This window comes from Chionomys nivalis, chromosome 2, assembly GCF_950005125.1.
Source record: "Chionomys nivalis chromosome 2, mChiNiv1.1, whole genome shotgun sequence".
Classification (NCBI taxonomy): Eukaryota; Metazoa; Chordata; class Mammalia; order Rodentia; family Cricetidae; genus Chionomys; species Chionomys nivalis.
The window spans coordinates 85494360-85511529 of NC_080087.1; the positions used below are offsets into that span (position 1 = coordinate 85494360).

At 43.2% G+C, this 17170-nt stretch overlaps 1 protein-coding gene across 4 annotated transcripts in view; it reads right to left on the bottom strand.

Annotated features, from left to right (window-relative positions):
* The window catches only part of Garre1 (granule associated Rac and RHOG effector 1), an 85150-nt gene that overhangs the window by 41646 nt on the left and 26334 nt on the right, over nt 1-17170 (bottom strand). For all 4 annotated transcript variants that reach the window (XM_057761908.1, XM_057761906.1, XM_057761907.1 and 1 more), the window contains exon 2: nt 13817-15054. In XM_057761908.1, coding sequence (XP_057617891.1) covers nt 13817-14311 — 495 coding nt within the window. In that variant the 5' untranslated portion in view covers nt 14312-15054. The remainder of the gene's footprint in view (nt 1-13816; nt 15055-17170) is intronic.

Below are 17170 nucleotides of genomic sequence, written 5' to 3' on the forward strand. Positions count from 1 at the left end.
GACCAGGCTGGTCTCGAACTCACAGAGATCCGCCTGCCTCTGCCTCCCGAGTGCTGGGATTAAAGGCGTGCGCCACCACCGCCCGGCTCCTGGAGGTATCTTGGATTCTCACAAACACACACACACACACACACACACACACGCGCGCGCGCGCGCCACATACACAGCATTACACCTAATTCCAGCAATTGGGAGGCAAAAGCAAGCTAATCTTTGTAAGTCCATGAGTACAAGGCTAGACTGGTCTACATAGACAAGCGCTACATAGAGAGGGCCTATCTCAAAACAAACATACCAAAAACACAACAACAACAAAAATCCCAAACATACACAACTAAAATACTCATCAGGGCTGGGAGTTGGTTAGGTGGGGGAAAGAAGTCCTAGCAGTCCAAGTGTGAAAGCCTGATCCCCAGAACCCATGCAAAAATCCAGATGCGGTAATACCCATTTGAAATCCCACACTCCTATGGTGACTGAGAAGGGGAGACACAAGTTTGAAGTCAGCGAGCCTAGAGTATATGGAGCAGTAGCAGAGACTAGGAGAAAGGTGAGAGCCAACTTCCCAAAGTTGTTCTGACCTATTCATGTGCAGTGGCATGGGATGCCCACTCACACATAAAACAAGTAATTACATACAAACCACCCACTCACCCATTTTCAGAGCTTAATAAGTTCTAGATGGATGGTGGTGGCTATATATCATGTGAGTTTTGTTTTTTCTGAGACAGGGTTTCTCTGCAGTTTTGGAGTCTGTCCTGGAACTCACTTAGACCAGGCTGGCCTCAAACTCACAGAGATCCACCTGTCTCTGGCTCTCGAGTGCTGGGATTAAAGGTGTGCACCACCACACAGCTCCATGTAAATGTTTTTACCGTTACTAAACCAAACACTTATTAACAGTTAAAACAGCAAACTCTACATAACACATTTTTACCTTATTAAGAAACTAGTCCTAAACTAAGTATGGTGGTACACTTTTGAAATCCCTACCCTGGAAGGTGGAAGCAGCCGGATTCAAAGTCATTCTTGGGTATTTAGTGAATTCAAGGCCAGCCTGAGCTCCATGAGACTCTGCATCAAAAACAAACAAACAAAAAATACCCCCAAAACAAACAAACCCAAGTATGTAACTGTGCCGGTCTAAACTACTACAATCTCTTACTGGCCTCTAACCTGTGTGGGGCTTGACCTTCAGCTGTTCTGCCTGCACACAGGACTAAAGACGAAGGAGCACACTTGTCTTCCTGCACAGGAGTCCTAGCAGTCTCATCTAGTACTTCCCCACGCGTCGTCATGGAGAATAGGAAGAGTGACCTAGGCGTCGTCATGGAGAATAGGAAGAGTGACCTAGGCACAAGACACTTGAAAACTAAAGAGCTTCTTATTAAGAAGGAGAGCCTGGGCACTAGGAAGCAATTAACAGCCTCTCCTTGCTCTCTGCCCTCCCCTCTCCTCACGTCTCTTCCAGGTTAGGGAGGAAGGAGAGGTTCTGGATGAGTGTGTGTGTCTGGGGTGGGCAGGAAGTGGGGTGGAAGACGTCTGAAAGTTGAACTGAAAACAGTCAAGCTTGAAGACATTTTCCATGTGCATCACAGCATATACCTAGTGCCACAGCCTTTTCATCTGTCTGGTCTACCAGGCCTGGAGCACTTTCTGCCCTTCCCGGTCTCTGCAGGCTGACCGCTACTTCCTCTGTATTTTATCAGGGGGGTGGCTGGTACAGAGAGCAAAAAGCAAAGCAGACCAGACGGCTGGGGGCTGCTCAGGACTTCTACACTCAGGAAGTGTTCACAGGGGTTTCTCCGCACCCAGCTACTTGCACTTTCCTGGTTCTGAACATTCCACCATTAGCCTGGGGGGCAGGAGGCCTGGTCTCAAGAAGGGCTGTGCTTGGCAAGTACACAACAATGGCCCGAGGCACTGGAGAAGGACCAGACCCAGACACACAGGACACTTAACCCTTGTGTGCTGATTCTAAGTCTGACTGATTTTGGGGGTGCTGGATATAGAACTCAGGACCTTGTGCATGCCGAGCAAGCATTCCAGCACTGAGTTATACCCGCAGCCCTGTCCAGAAGGATTTTAGGCAACTATTTTACAGATAGTTTGATTTTAAAGATAAGAAAGTTTGCAAGAACATGACATTGTTCAATCACATGAAATCTAAACTGACCAACAGTCATAAGCATTAAATCAGGAAAGCTAGCCCCACCTAAAATTATATTCTCCAAACTCTTATTTATGATTCCTTATTATTTTCCCATGAAATCTACTTTTTCCTTGGGTTTTTCTTTCTTCCTTCCCCTACTCTTCCTCCCCTTTCTTTCAACAGGGTCTCCCTGCATAGCCTCGGCTGGCCTGCAGCTCGCCATCCTCCTCCATCAGTCTCCTGAGTGCTGGGAATGCAGGTGTGCAGTACTTGCTTGACTTCCCTGCGTTTCCTAAGCTACTTAGTAATGGCCTGGGCTGTTAGAAGATCAATTCACACATACTAACCTCGCCAAGAAATATAATTATTCATTAGGTCCTCTGCACTCCTACCATGCATTTGTAACTTTCTCCATTTTTTTTTTTGCACTTGGAAAATGTCCAGGCATACACAAAAGCAAAGCAGAGAACATCACTATGTATCCATCAAAAAGGCTTCTGTCTTGCATTTTGTGACACATTATAGTCATCTATCTTCCCCTTTTCCTCCGTCTCTTTTTGTTTTAAAGTAAAATCCAATCAACCAAGAGACAATACACACTCAAACTTAACTCAAATGGACTCTTTTCCATGACAAGCGTTTCTCTGTGTAACTTCGGCTGGCCTAGCCTTGTCGTCACTCATGCTGGCCTCACAGAGCTCTGCCTGCCTCTGCCTTCCAGTTCTGGGATTAAAGGCGTGCACCACTACCACCGAGTCAGTTCAAATTAACTTAATCAGTACTGGTCTTGATCCCCAAAAGGTCATTTTGTTGTTATGTTTCTCTTCTCCTTTAATCTAGAACCGTACCCTTTCCCCATTTTCATGTAACTGCTGTGGGCAAAGCATGTCAGCTGACCACAGAACAGTCCACCTTCTGTCACATGACTTTCTTGTGGCACTGTTACTCAATGCACTATATACACCCCATATTGCCTATGTGCTCAAAGTTCATTCTAGAAGCTTGATTAGACGATTTCAGGGTTTTCCTGGTCTCTGTTTATAACAAGAGGAAGAAGTAAAGACTGCATGATGAGGGACTAAAGAGAAATTCAGCAGGAAAGTACAATGCTGAGTGTGTATCAATCAAATCCATCTGCCCCTGGGTTTGGTTCCAGTACCAAAAGAATGATGTGGAGCTGAGCTGTCCTGTGCAGTTTTTACTGTTTCGCACGGGGAAACATCATCTGCCTTGGCTCTGGTGACACAAACTGAGACTGATCACTGGGATTTGGATACAGAAGGCCTAATCCCTCCTTTATACAATTTCCCAGCAACCCTTCACCAAACGGCTTTATTCTCTTTTACTAGCCACTGTTTGAGTAACTGAATTCCTCATGGTCAACAAAATAACTTTTCTAACTGTGTGATTCCTTCCCCACGGGAGGTGTGCAATTCTTTTATAGAGAAATTTCTTTAACCCATCCAGGCTACTCAGTTATTAGTTAAATAACACACCAGAAAAGCAAAAAACTGCTTAATTCCTTATTTTTCTCTTTTTATTTATTACTGTTACTGTTTTTTCCTTTGTTGTTGTTTTGTTTTGAGGCAGGCCATGGTTTGGGGTGGAACTTGCTATGGGGATCAGGCTGGACTCAAACTCACAGAGATCCTCCTGACTCTGTTTCCTGGGTGCTGAGATTAAAGTCGTGCGCCATTGGCCTCTTTTTGCGTTTTAATTAACAATCTCCAGAGCTGAGCTGAATTAGCTACAGAGACTAGGAAAGTAAAGGGGGTCACTGTGGAAGAGAGCAACAGAGAGGGGAATGGCTGGGTACAAGTGATCTGCAGGGAGAAACAGGGAAATGGCAGGGGCTTTAGTCAGGGAGGGATCAGAATAATATAACATCCGAAAAAGACAAAAGGAATCATACTATTAACTATCCTTCTAAACATAGCTATACTACATGTAAGTTGGTGTACACATCATGTGCAGACACAGTTTAGATGAAATGTCCAAATCTGGGCTGACAATGCTCCCATGAGAGTCACAGACTACCTAACAAAACCCCCAACACCAGACACGAGAAGTCCTCTTTTGAGTTGGTCATGGATGCCTAAGACTCTCAAAACATTATAGGCTTTCTATTTCTCTTGACTGTCCCCAAAGATAGAAGGTAAATCTCTATTGCTGAAGACACCACACAGATCCCAGAAGACCTGACCTGACCCAGATCTGACCTGAATGCCTCCTTCCTGAGGATTAGCTTTTATAACACCAAAACGTACCATGCAAGCTCCCAATGGAGGGAAGTTAACCAACAGTCCTACCTATGATGCCTATGAACCACAACGACCAGCATGGCATAATAACCCTAAAAGTGCAATAGTGGCAAGCATATCTTGACAGTAACCGACAGTTCTCTAATTAAATCTAAGGCCTACTCTACAAAAGGGAAATTATTCCTGGTACTGAAAACTCAGCCAACTACACAGGGCTAGAGAAGTCATAGATCTTGGAGGAGAACCTACAACCACCATCTTCCTGAACCAGTATAGTCACTAACTATGTTCTAAATATTTGTCCTTACACCCAAAGATAAGTGTAGTCTTCATCCCTCATCAAGGAAACTTCTCTTTGCAACAGAAGAGAATTAAAGAAAACCACAACCAATCAAAATGCAAAGTTGTGGAACCCAGTCTCAACTGATACATCTACAATAAAGATCCTGCATCTAAGGTTCAGAGACCATTGCAGTTAACAGGGTAGAAAGCGTGAGGAAGAGTAAGACTGCTGAGACTGTGTCAATGCTATACCATAAAGCCTCATCAACATGGTTGCCTTAACAAAACCGGAACAGGTCAGGTGTGGTGGCACACAACTTTAATCCCAGCACTAGGGAAGTAGAGGCCTGACAGGTTCTGTGAGTTCAAGGCCAGCATGGTCTACAGAACAAGAGAAACCCTGTCTCAAAACAAACAAACAAACAAACAAAACAAAATAAAATGCTGGGTGGGAGTTAGAGGCAGGTGGATCTCTGAGTTCGAGGCCAGCCTGATCTACATAGTGAGTTCCAGGACAGTCAGAGCTACATTATGAGCCCCTGTCTCAGGGAGGGAGGAAGGACTGAGTTACTGTCTTAGCCAGTGTTCTATCGCTGTGAAGAGACACCATGACCACTGCAGCTCTTATAAAGGAGAACATTTAATTGGGGCTGGCTTATAGTTTCAGGTTTAGTCCATTATTGTCATGGCAAGATGCATGACAGCAAGAAGAGAGACATGGCCGGGCAGTGGTGGCGCACGCCTTTAATCCCAGCACTCGGGAGGCAGAGGCAGGTGGATCTCTGGGAGTTCGAGGCCAGCCTGGTCTACAGAGTGTGTTCCAGGACAGGAACCAAAAAGCTACGGAGAAGCCCTGTCTCGAAAAATCCAAAAAAAAAAAAAAAAAGAAGAAGAAGAAGAAAGACATGAGAGACATGGTACTGAAAAAGGAGCTAAGAGTTCTCTATCTTGAGCCACAGGAAGTAGAAGCGACTGTGACACTGGGCATAGCTTGAATACAGGAGACCTCAAAGTCCACCTCCACAGTGACACACCTCCTCTAACAAGGCCATACCTGCTAATAGTGCCATTCCCTATGGGGGCCATTTTCTTTCAAACACCACAGTTACATACTTTTATCTTTGGTCTTACTATATAAAACCCCAGTGGGCCTGGATTTTACTCTGTAGACCAGACTACTCTGCAACTCACAGATATCCACCTGTCCCTGACTCCTAGGTGCTAGGACTAAAATATGTGTCATCACACCCAACCCTATAAACCTTTTATGATATGAACTTCATTTTCTGATTGACAGTAAAAATTTGGATTTTCATTGGGCTTTGTCATATATAGTTAGGAAATAACATAATTTGCTATGGAAGATTTACTAGTCAAAACTAGGCATGGTGGCACATGCCTTTAATCTCAGCACTCCGGGGACAGAGGCAAGCAGATCTGTGAATCTGAAGCTAGTCTCATCTACACAGTGAGTTCCAGACCAGCTAAGATAACATAGAGAAACCTTTCCTCCAAAAAATAAAAAGCAAAAGGAACTACTAGTCAAAACAAAGACATAACAATGGGTTTTTATCTTTAGGAGGGAAAACAACAGCCTGTACACACTTAATTCCATTAAGGTTAATGAAGATCATATTTTTAAACAATTTCTAATATTTTCCATTACTACTGCTGTATAGTATTTTTGGCTTATACCTGTCTAAAAACAAATGGTAAAATACTTGAACTAAGGCTCTTAAGAGTCAGTACAGAAGTTACTTCAAACACATTCAAGTCCCCTCGAGCTTTGCCCGCCTTGAGCTCAGCTGCTCCTGGCGGCTGGAATGGAGGGGTAGAGCAGTTCTCGGCGGCCTGGGGGACGGGCGGCCATGTCCAGCCTGGGGCCGCACGAGACACGATTTAAAAAAAAAAAAAAAAAAATAAATAAATAAATAAATAAATAAATAAAATAAAATAAAAACACATTCATGAGCAATTACAGGACTCCAAGGAAGTCTGTCAGTATGTCAAACTAAAAGCCAGGGCTCAATGAGATAAAGATGGGTGTGTGCCTTTCAGACTTGAGAAGCCAGCAAAAAATGCACAGTCCCCTCCAAGTGCACGAATCCTGAGAGCCCCGTGGCCATTCTGGGTTTCTGAACTGTCTACATAGCACCTGCCCAGAGACCTGGTCCTAAAGACAATGAGACCCAAAGTGAAACCAGAGCCTTACTGCTGACACCGATTGAACGCCAGTGGATAAACAGCATCCGTTCACTACACCAGGACTGAGGAGCCCATCCTGCTGCCCTCCCTTCCTAGCCCTTCGGACACTCGCCTCACCGTGTCCCATCTCTGACTTCTCTAAGAGAAAAACCCAGAGCAGCACTTTCTACCTTTCGAACTGTCTAGGAATGTGAGAGGCTCAGAAAGTACTCCAAGTCACACACAAGTTGAATCCCTGGGATTCACGTGGCAGGAGAGAAACAACTCCCGAAAGTTGTCATCTGAACTCCATGTGTGTACAGTGACCCACACATGTGCACACATACACAAATAAATAAAATGCAATTAAAAAAAACCCTTCCCCAATACTCTCCCTTCTGTTCACTCTGTTTCAAGCAAAGGAGGCGCCTCCCTGCTCTTCGAATGCTCTAGGCTGACTCCTGGCGCAGAGGCTCCCTCTGCCTCATTCTCTTGGGTTTGTTCCCTCATCACCTTCCACTCTTTATTCACATGTAACTTCTCAGTGATTCTCCTTCCAAGCCCTGCTAAGAGCACAGCCTTCCTCTAGACACAAAGGGAGAGTCCTGGCTTTTTACTGTACATCTCATGACTGAAACAGCACCTGACATCGATAAAATATGCAATCAATACATGCAGTATTGTTGCATAAATCACAAATAAATATGATTTACTAATATTATGTGACTTTCTAATAAATACAAACCTAAAACACAGGACCATCTGTATTTTCTTAGTATGAGCTACAAGTTTAACTGTAAGTGATTCAAAACCAATTCAAAATCAAAAGAGAAATCAGACAACTCACTTTAGCCAGCTTGGCATTTTTTTTTTTAAAGAACATTGAAATTAACACCATATGAAAAACCCTCAAGTGGACTTTCCTAGGACCCAAGAGGTCCAGAGGAATTCACTGTTTAAAAAAATGTCCAGGTGGGCTATCAAAGCTTTGGACAACTAACACGTCCAATATGGGAAAACATATTTTTCCTAAATTCACATTTTGATTCTACTAACAGCTTTGAGACTCTATGGGGGAATGAGCCTGTCAAATCTGTCAGTGGCTTATCCTATGCTTCTTGGCTACTTACAGGCATGTTCAATGAACACGCCCCTCCACTTCTTTTTCTATGCCCCATTCTAAGTGCAAGGCAAACAGAATAGTACTTATCGATAAAAGAGGTTTTCTTGAGCGTTTATACTAAAAAAAAGTGCTGGCCAGGAACCTAACTTGATGGTACTCACCTATATTCCCAGCACTGGGGAGGCTGAGACAGAGGATCACCTGTGCCATAAAGACACCCTGCCTCAAAATATGATGTCAAAGTCCCAGCAGTTCCAGCACCATGCAGGTAATAGCCTTTAGACCACAAGAGGGAGAGCAGCACACGACACAAAGGGGAAAGGAAGCTGCTGTCTTGGGGACCAGGTAGGAACTGGAGGTGAGTGCTCTGTAGCAGCAAAGGCTCCACTGCCAAGTGTTCCAGTTAGAGGACATCCTGCCGGTACTTCTCTCTCACCCAGCTTTCACACAGAATGCTGCTCCACTCTTCAGAGAAGGCTTCCCAGCACCTGCCAGGTCATATCAGAAGCTGTAACACTGATGAGACCATTCGCTGGGTGTACAGGTACTAACCGTTCCTGATCTCCTGAGAGCACTGAAGGTGGGTGGTAATTTCATTGTATAGACAGGCAAACCAAGGCTCAGGCTGTTATGATCACTGAGAAACAGAGTCATTCAGATCTTCCAACTCCATGCTCATAGCTCACTTCCTGGGCAGGCACGCCAGTGTCACGGGCACTAGTCAACTAGGAAGCACCACAGTCACAACTCACGCTCCAACTGCAACATTTCAGGGTAAGGGTAAGCCACTGGAAGGCATATAGGACAGGACCCTGGGGAAGAGTCAGGGGAGCAGAGCATACAGTCAGCACCTGCAGCTGTATGGAGCCAGGCAGCACTATCTGTCTATTAAAAACACAGATGGGGGAGGGGTATGACAAGTCACATGTGGTGAAAGAGTCTGAAAACTCCTAAAGGACTTCCCTGATACACAGTCCTGGCTCCTGCTGTGGAGGTACTGTGCCTGTTCCCCACTGCTTTGACAGGAAAGGTGGGTCCAGCCAGCAGTTCTGGAGGCTAGAAAACCAACAGCACAGTACCATCGGCAGGACAAACAGGAAACACGAGGAGGGCTTCCCTCTGTAACAACCCACTCTGGAGGACTAACCCAGTCCTTCTAGAGCTAGAACTCACACAAGGAGAGCACTGACTGTGCTCACCAGCCCAGCAACTGTGAAGGCCATGTTCTTCTCCGTTATTATACATGCAAAATAAACTTTGCTGGGGACAAAGCCCATGGAAACTACAGCAAGTCATATTATGCAATGCATAACATTCAGACTCCTTTCCCCAGAATGAATGTTAAACAGCCTCTTAGAGCTTTGATTATAAAACAGTGGGAGGGGGAGGTAGGGAGCAACAAAAGACCAACAGGAGAAAAAATCCAAATGCTTAGCATTTTCATCTGAGTTTGGTCAGCAGTAGATGAGAACCCCTACCGCCCCCTACTATACTCTGGTAGAATAGGAATATACTATATAAGAAAAACAGGCTACAGAGATGGCTCAGCAGTTAAGAGCGCTGGCTGCTTTTCCAGAGGACCCAGGTTCAATTCCCAGCAATCACATGGCAGCTAACACCTGTCTGTAACTCCAGTTCCAAGGGAACCAACTCCCTCACACAGACATACATCCAGGCAAAATATCAATGTACATAAAATGAAAATAAATAAATACCTTTAAAGAAAGAATTCTAGAAACAGTAATACTGCTCTAGGGGGAAAGTATAATGCTGGGCTGATGAGATGTGCAGTGGGTAAGGGATTTCCTGCCAATCCTAAATACTTAAGTTCTATTTACAGGCCCCACATTGTGGAAGGAGAGCACACTCCTCTGCTTTCACAGGTAAGAGTCATGATGTGCCAGCATGTGTGTATACACACACCCACACAAAACACACAAAATAAATAAGTGAATGAATATAATAAAACATTTTCAGATATAATGTTACATCTATGGGTTTGCTTGACAGACACATTTTAAAGATTTATTTATTTATTATGCATACAATATTCTCCCTCCATGTATGCCCACACGCCAGAGGAGGGAGCCAGATCTCATTACAGATGGTTGTGAGCCACCATGTGGTTGCTGGGAACTGAGCTCAGAACCTCTGGAAGAGCAACCAGTGCTCTTAACCACTGAGCCATCTCTCCAGCCCTGACAGACACATTTTAAAACTAATTTATAAGACAGTTTTTCCACATAGAACAGACCCAGATTCCAAAACTCATCAACAGCAACCAGTTTCCAGACTAACATTGGAAACAGAAAGCCTGTTTAGTCTATTATATACAAAAGCCCTCCAACTATTTTAATCAGAATTTCAGCGAGGAAAGCCAAGTCAAAGTTCTAAACTGCAAACCATCAGTAGCATTTCCCAGCTCGGGAGGGTAGTACATGGTGGAAATCTCAACACTTGGGAGGCTGAGGCAAGAGGACTGTGAGTTCAAACCCTGTCACCAAATCAAAAAACAGAGAACAAGCAGGCCTGGTAGAACATGCCTGTAATCCCAGCACTCGGGAGGTACACAGGAGGACTCCTGCAAGTTGGGTGAAGACTGCTCTACATAGTGAGTTCTAGGGCAAACCTGTCTCAAAATACAAAACGAAAAACCAAACCCCAATGTAGGTAATAGCACATGCCCCAGTAATCCGCTATGCTCCTGTGTCTCATAGTTCTCTAACTGTCCTGACTGGGAAACAAAGGCATCTGTCCTCCACTATTAGAGACAAAGCCATGTATGTGGGTCTAGCTCTGTCTTCTCATACCTCAGAGGTGTGACCTGAAGAAGGCAGCACTACAGGTAACATTAAGAAGTGAGGCTCACACGAACCACTCACTTTAACATGGATCCCACATAAACCTCCAAGTCCTCCATCATCTTAGGATAGCAGCCCTAGCAATGTACTTAAACTTAACACTGTTCTCTATTTCCTGGGGGAGGTGGGAGGTGCAACTACGCTTGCAGAATGTCATACATCTCTGTCAAAAAATAACCAAGCATACTGTAGCTGAACACAACACATGGTGTGAGTTCCAGACCAGTCTGGTCTGCACAGTAAGTCCAGGCCGGCCACAGGAAGAACCTGTCTCAAACAAGCAAACAAATTACAACAATAAAAGATGAAGTGGTGCATTTGTGTGTGCACAGACAGTCTGGAATGGCATATACCAGAGTACACAGGCATTCTGGGGGATGGAAAAAACAGGATGGGAAAGAAAAGCACAAAGCTTTACATTCCTATTTATTGTAGAGCTAGGGATAAAGCTTCATCTTTATCATGCATCTAGCTGCATCTCCAGCCTTTGTTATATTTTGTAACAGGCAACATACAGTCCAGAGTAGTCTTAAACTCACAATCCTTCTGTCTCTGCCTCTGGATCATCAGAACTGTAAGCATGTGCTACCATACCTAGCTAAGTTTTATATTTCACCGTATCAATTTCTTTGAAGAATTACACATATTTTTAGTGAACATTTTATTTATTTACCCAGGGTCAATACATATACAAGGCAAGCACTCTACTACTGAACTACATTCCCAGCCTATACATAGAATTAAAAAAAAAAAACAACAACAACAAAATCTTAAAATGTGATGAGCCATTTTATAAAAATGCAATCATAAAAATAATCAGAAACGACAAATATACCTGAATAGGGTAGAATGAATCTAGGGTATATGTAGCTCTGCGGTAAAATGTAGGCCAAATGTGTACAAGAACCTGGGTTTAGGGCTGGAGAAATGGCTCAGCGGTTAAGAGCACTGATTGCTCTTCCAGAGGACCCAGGTTCAATTCCCAGCACCCACATGGCAGTTAACAACTGTCTGAAAATCCATTTCTAGGAGATCTGACACCTTCACACCAATGCACATAAAATAAAGATAAATAAATCATAAAAAAATTAAAAAAAAAGAAAATAAAAAAGAACCTGGGTTTAAGACCTGACACTGGAAACACATGCACACACACACACACAAAATCAACCTGGGATGATAAAGGATTAAAAAGGCTCCACAAGAGTAATACAAACTATGAAATGTCCCATATTTAATAATAATAAAAAATGACCCAATATTATGTATGTGTAACAACAAAGCCAGCAAACTATGGACCAAATCTAGCACACTGAACACACAGTCCCTAGGATTAAATTTAAAATGAATCTATTTTAAATTATGTGTGTGGGTTTGTGCACGTGTGCGTGTGTGTGTGTCTGCAAAGGATAAGTTCAGACCTCAAACTCCTTGGAGCTGGAATTATAGGTGGCCATGAGCTGTCCTGAATGGATGCTGAGAACCAAACTTGAACTCAGGTCCCCAGGAAGAGCAGTATACACTCTTAACCTCTGAACTACCTCTCCAGACCCCAGGCTTTCACATTTTCTAAGAGTTGGAGCTGAGCATGGTGGCATAAGCCTTTAACTCCAGGACTCAGGAAGCAGAGGCACTCTGTGAGTTCAAGGAAAGCCTGGCTCACATATAGCATTCTAGACCAGCCATGGTGACATAGTGAGACCCTATCTAAAAGACAAACAAGAACACTAGCTGCTCTTCCAGAGTACCCAGGTTTGATTCCCAGCACCCACAGAATAGCTATAGTCATCTATAACTCCAGTGCCTAGGGAATCTGATTCCCTCTTCTGGCCTCTGCAAGCACCAAGCACACAAGTGGTACAGACATACATGCAGGCAAAATATCTATACATAAAAAAATAAAAATAAATGTACTAAAAAAAACCCAATGTAACAGAATGAAAGTTTAAAAAAAAAAAAAAACACCTCATAGTTCAGTGGCACAGCATCTGCTGAGAATACATAAAGTTCTGGGTTCCAGCCCCACCACTAAAACAAAAAAGAACAGTAAAGAAATTATGTCCTCAAGGAAGTCAAGGAAAAAAGCCATCTTTATTCTGAATAAAACTTGATTCCAGTTTAGAGTCCTAAAGAAGAGCATCTCATTTTTACTACACCCCAAGAAAAACACTAAGATCAAACACATTTGAATGAAAACAACTTTGAATTGAGAGCTGGAAATTAATTTATTCTATAAACATATGGAAATTTCTTATAGAAACGATTCTATAGACTGAAAACTCAAGCTGCACAGTGGTAATGCACACCTTTAATCCCAGCACTCAGGAGGCAAAGCAGGCAGATCTTTGTGACTTTGAAGCCAGACTGGTCTACAAGAGCTAGTTCCAGGACAGCCAGGACTACACACACACAAAAAAAAAAAACCCTGTCTTGAAAAACAAAAAGAAAACTCAAAAATACAGCCTATGATGATACTCAGAATTCTAAGCACTTGTTTGTTTGTGCAGTACCAGGGATTGAGTCTAGGGCCTTAGACACATTAGGCAAGAGCATCACCACAGAATTATGTCTCCTGCCTCTCAGTAAGTGCTTTTAATAGTGTATTATTTGGATATTAGTTTCCAATTTGAAAAAAAATTAAAAACAAAAACATCAAATACAGACAATCGGTCAATCAGTTTAACTTTTTCTTTTGAGCATGCTGGGATTGAACCTGAGACCTCATACCCCTGAACAATGACATTAACACTGAGCTTTCTAACTCTTCCTAACCCTGCTCAGCGATCTTTTAACCTACTTGAAATGAAAGCATCAGAACTTGAAGACATCAAACTTTTTACAAGAAGATCATACCAACAGAAAAAGGACAAAGGCTATCATTGCTGCAGTTTGGGGAAACTGAGGGTCCTCACTGACCTCTGCAATACATTTTCCTGTGGGGACAGTACTCTACCTCAATGTCCTGAAGACTGAACTCCTTCTGATCTGTGAAGTTTGCAGCCCCAGCACTGAGTTCCATGAGCATCTTGGCGATCTCGGGCTTTATGGCTGATGTCAATCGGCTGGCAGCCTCCATCACATGCTCCTGCACATCTTTGAGCTGCATGGCGGCCTTCGAGTAGTGTGAGTTCCTGAACACGGTGCTGAAGAGATCTGTGAGGAACGTGCTAGCACGGCAAAAGACATTGAGGGCATCCAGGTACTTGGAGATGCCCTGCTGGATGTCAGCAATGGGAGTGGAGTGGGGCATGGCATGGTGGCAGCTGCCTGCAGCGGTCAGACTGCCCAGCGGGGCAGAGGGGGCCGTGGATGCCAGGGGAGCGCTCAGTGCTCGGCCCAACTCAGGCATCGGGTACTGCTGGTGCTGCTGCACCTTCTGCTTGGACCCGCCAAGCAGGAAGCGCCGCTTGTAGTCCATTTTACTGTCCTGGGCACTGCAGCAATACATGCGGGTAGGGAACTGTTCCGGGGACCACTGGCAGGTCAGGGTTCTGAGTCCTTTTTTTCCAAAACTGTAGCTAGGTATAAAAATAGTGGAGTTCTGCAAATCTAAGTTTTAAAAAAGGCATTTCCACGAGGCAGGTGACCATGTGATCCAACATAAAGGTGAGAAAAATAACAGGCTTATATAATTAAAATTTTCAGTGTAGGTAGGAATTCTGACAAAAATAAAAGTGTATCTGAAATGCTGTATAACTGCTCAGCATCCTACCCTCATAAAGATATGCTTGCTGAGGGAACTGCTTACTTATAATTGCTTTGCAAGAATATCTTGATACTTACATTTACAACAGCAGAAAAATAACTTAACTTTTAAAATGTAATATAATGTATCTTCTATATACCAAAAAGAACCCAACGCTGGTCAACAGCATTTAGGCGGAAAGGGTTACTTCACAAGAAGTCCTTAAGGAAGAACACACCTCTGCAGGACTGACAGAACCTGCCTGTCAAATCCATTTACCTGGAAAGCTGCTTTTCAGTGCTAAAAATTTCCAAATCTCCTGTAACGGTTTCTGGAGACAAGTCTTCTTTAAGCATGGCATTGTTATGTGTGTCTTCTTTCTTTTGTTTGCTGAGGTAGCGGTTTCCTTGTAACATTAATAAGAAGTGCTTCCAGACTGGATTGGCCTGTAGTAAAGTCTGAAGTAAGAAAGCACAGATGTATTCATAAGGCCTCTAAGTCATTTCCTGTAAGGGGAAAGAAGGAAGATGAAGTCAGGGAGACCGTAAGACAAAGAGCAATTCTGAACACTTCTGCAATGCTTTGCCCTCTACTGTGGGCCTCACAACCAGACACCATAATGAATTCCACAGAAGCAGAACAGGGTGAAGTTCAACTATGAAAAGGAAAATGTTAGAAAACTACCTGGGTTGGAGAGAAACTATGTCTCAAAAAACAAAAAACAAACCAAAAAAAGGTTTAGGGTCATATTGTCATGCTAATGTGTTCCAGGCCAGCCTGGATTACAGGAGGCCCCATCTCAAAGAAAAGTTTCTCAAGTTCTAACAAAGATAATGCAACTAATCAATCCAAGGCTAGTTAAGTGGTAACACTTTGAACAAGGCCTGCACAACATTTGGTATTCTTTTGTTTCCTCTTCAAAGGGCTCACAAAGCTACAAGAGAACGAATGAGATGAGCCATTCCTGGAATCCCTGAGGTCCAGAGACTGGTGGTCCCCAAATCTGAGGATATGTAAACTGGGATAGTATTTTGCATGACACCTGTGCATATCCCACCATACAACATAAAAGAGCTGTACAAATCCCAAGCACAGTGCTACACGCCTGTAATCCCATCACTTTGGAGGCGGCAGCAGAGGACCAACCTAGGCTACAGGGCTGCCTGGGCTAAAAGAAAGACCTTGTCTCAAATAAACAAACTAAATAAATGAATAAAAATTCTAAAATCAAGACAAATGGAGTAGCTTATGGCTGTAATCCCAGCACTTGGGAAGCTGAGGCAGAAGGAATGCTAAAGTTTAAAGCTAGCCTAGGTTTAAGTACATGGTATCAGTCCAGCTTGAGCTGTACGGTGAGACCCTGTCAAAGGGAACAGACAGGACAGGATTCTGAGTTTAAAAACACAAAAACTAACACAAGAAATATATTATGTGGCTCAACAGCAGATCTGAACAGGAAGCAGTAAACCCAGGTTTACTAAGGAATAGAAAGAAGAAAAACAGGAAAGACGCAACTCTCAAAAACCTACGGACACCTTCAAGCATACTAGTGTGGACAGAACAAAGACTATCTGAGGCCTAAGAAGCTCACAAATGTGTGAAAATAAAATCACACATCCAAGAGGGCAAATGCAGTCTAGGAAGATAAACTAAGAACCACACTTAGGATACATTATGATCAAAACATCTAAAGGCAAACTCCCAGCAGGGAAAGAAGCAAGTGGCACATGCCTCTCATTCCTCATGGTTATTAGATAATGTCACCAGCCAGAAAACCCTGAGCCCCTGTTCCTATGTGACTTACAGAGCAGTGCTTCCTAGAGCAAGAAGTCAAAACACTTCCAGTAAAAATCAATCCACAACCTTGTTTCAGTTTAAAGATACCTTATTCGGCTGGGATATAATTCAGTGGTAGATTGCGTGTTTACCATACACAAGGCCTTGGGGGTCAATCTCTAGCACTGAAAACAAAACCCCTCAAACTAATATTCCACTGACTAATGTGAAATGCATTAATCCACTCAAGAGGACTTTACACTCATGACTAATCAGTCACCTGCCAGTGTTTGCCTCTAAATGGCATTATGTTGGAAACTGGTTTCAGCATATGAATTTTGTGTGGAAATTAATATTCAGTCCGTGACTTTTGTATTCTTGGCTCTAGACAGTTCCTTTCAGGCTGCCTGAAGACATTGCCAATCTGGGCTACCAAGCAAGCGCCCCTGCCTCATCTCTTGCCTAACACACCCCAAGGCTTTAGATTTGATCCCAAGGATTGAAAGGAAAAGGAAAAAAAAAAAAATCACACTACAATTCCTCTAAACTTCATAAATAATACGCTTCTAAATTAGCACACAGATTAAAAACCATAATGAAATTCTGAGACTGTGGGTAGTGAGAGTTGTGACTATTATATTAATGCAGTCAGATTTCTTGACCAGCACAGTGGTATACAGATGTGCAAGCATGCACCCACACCCATAAAATAATAAAGTAAAAGATGCATGTTTAAAAATGAGTACACACACACACGTAAACACCAGCATCTGGGTATATTACTTTGATAATTTTTAAATGTTTAAGATTTATTTATTTTGTGTGCCTCATGTACATATATGTTCT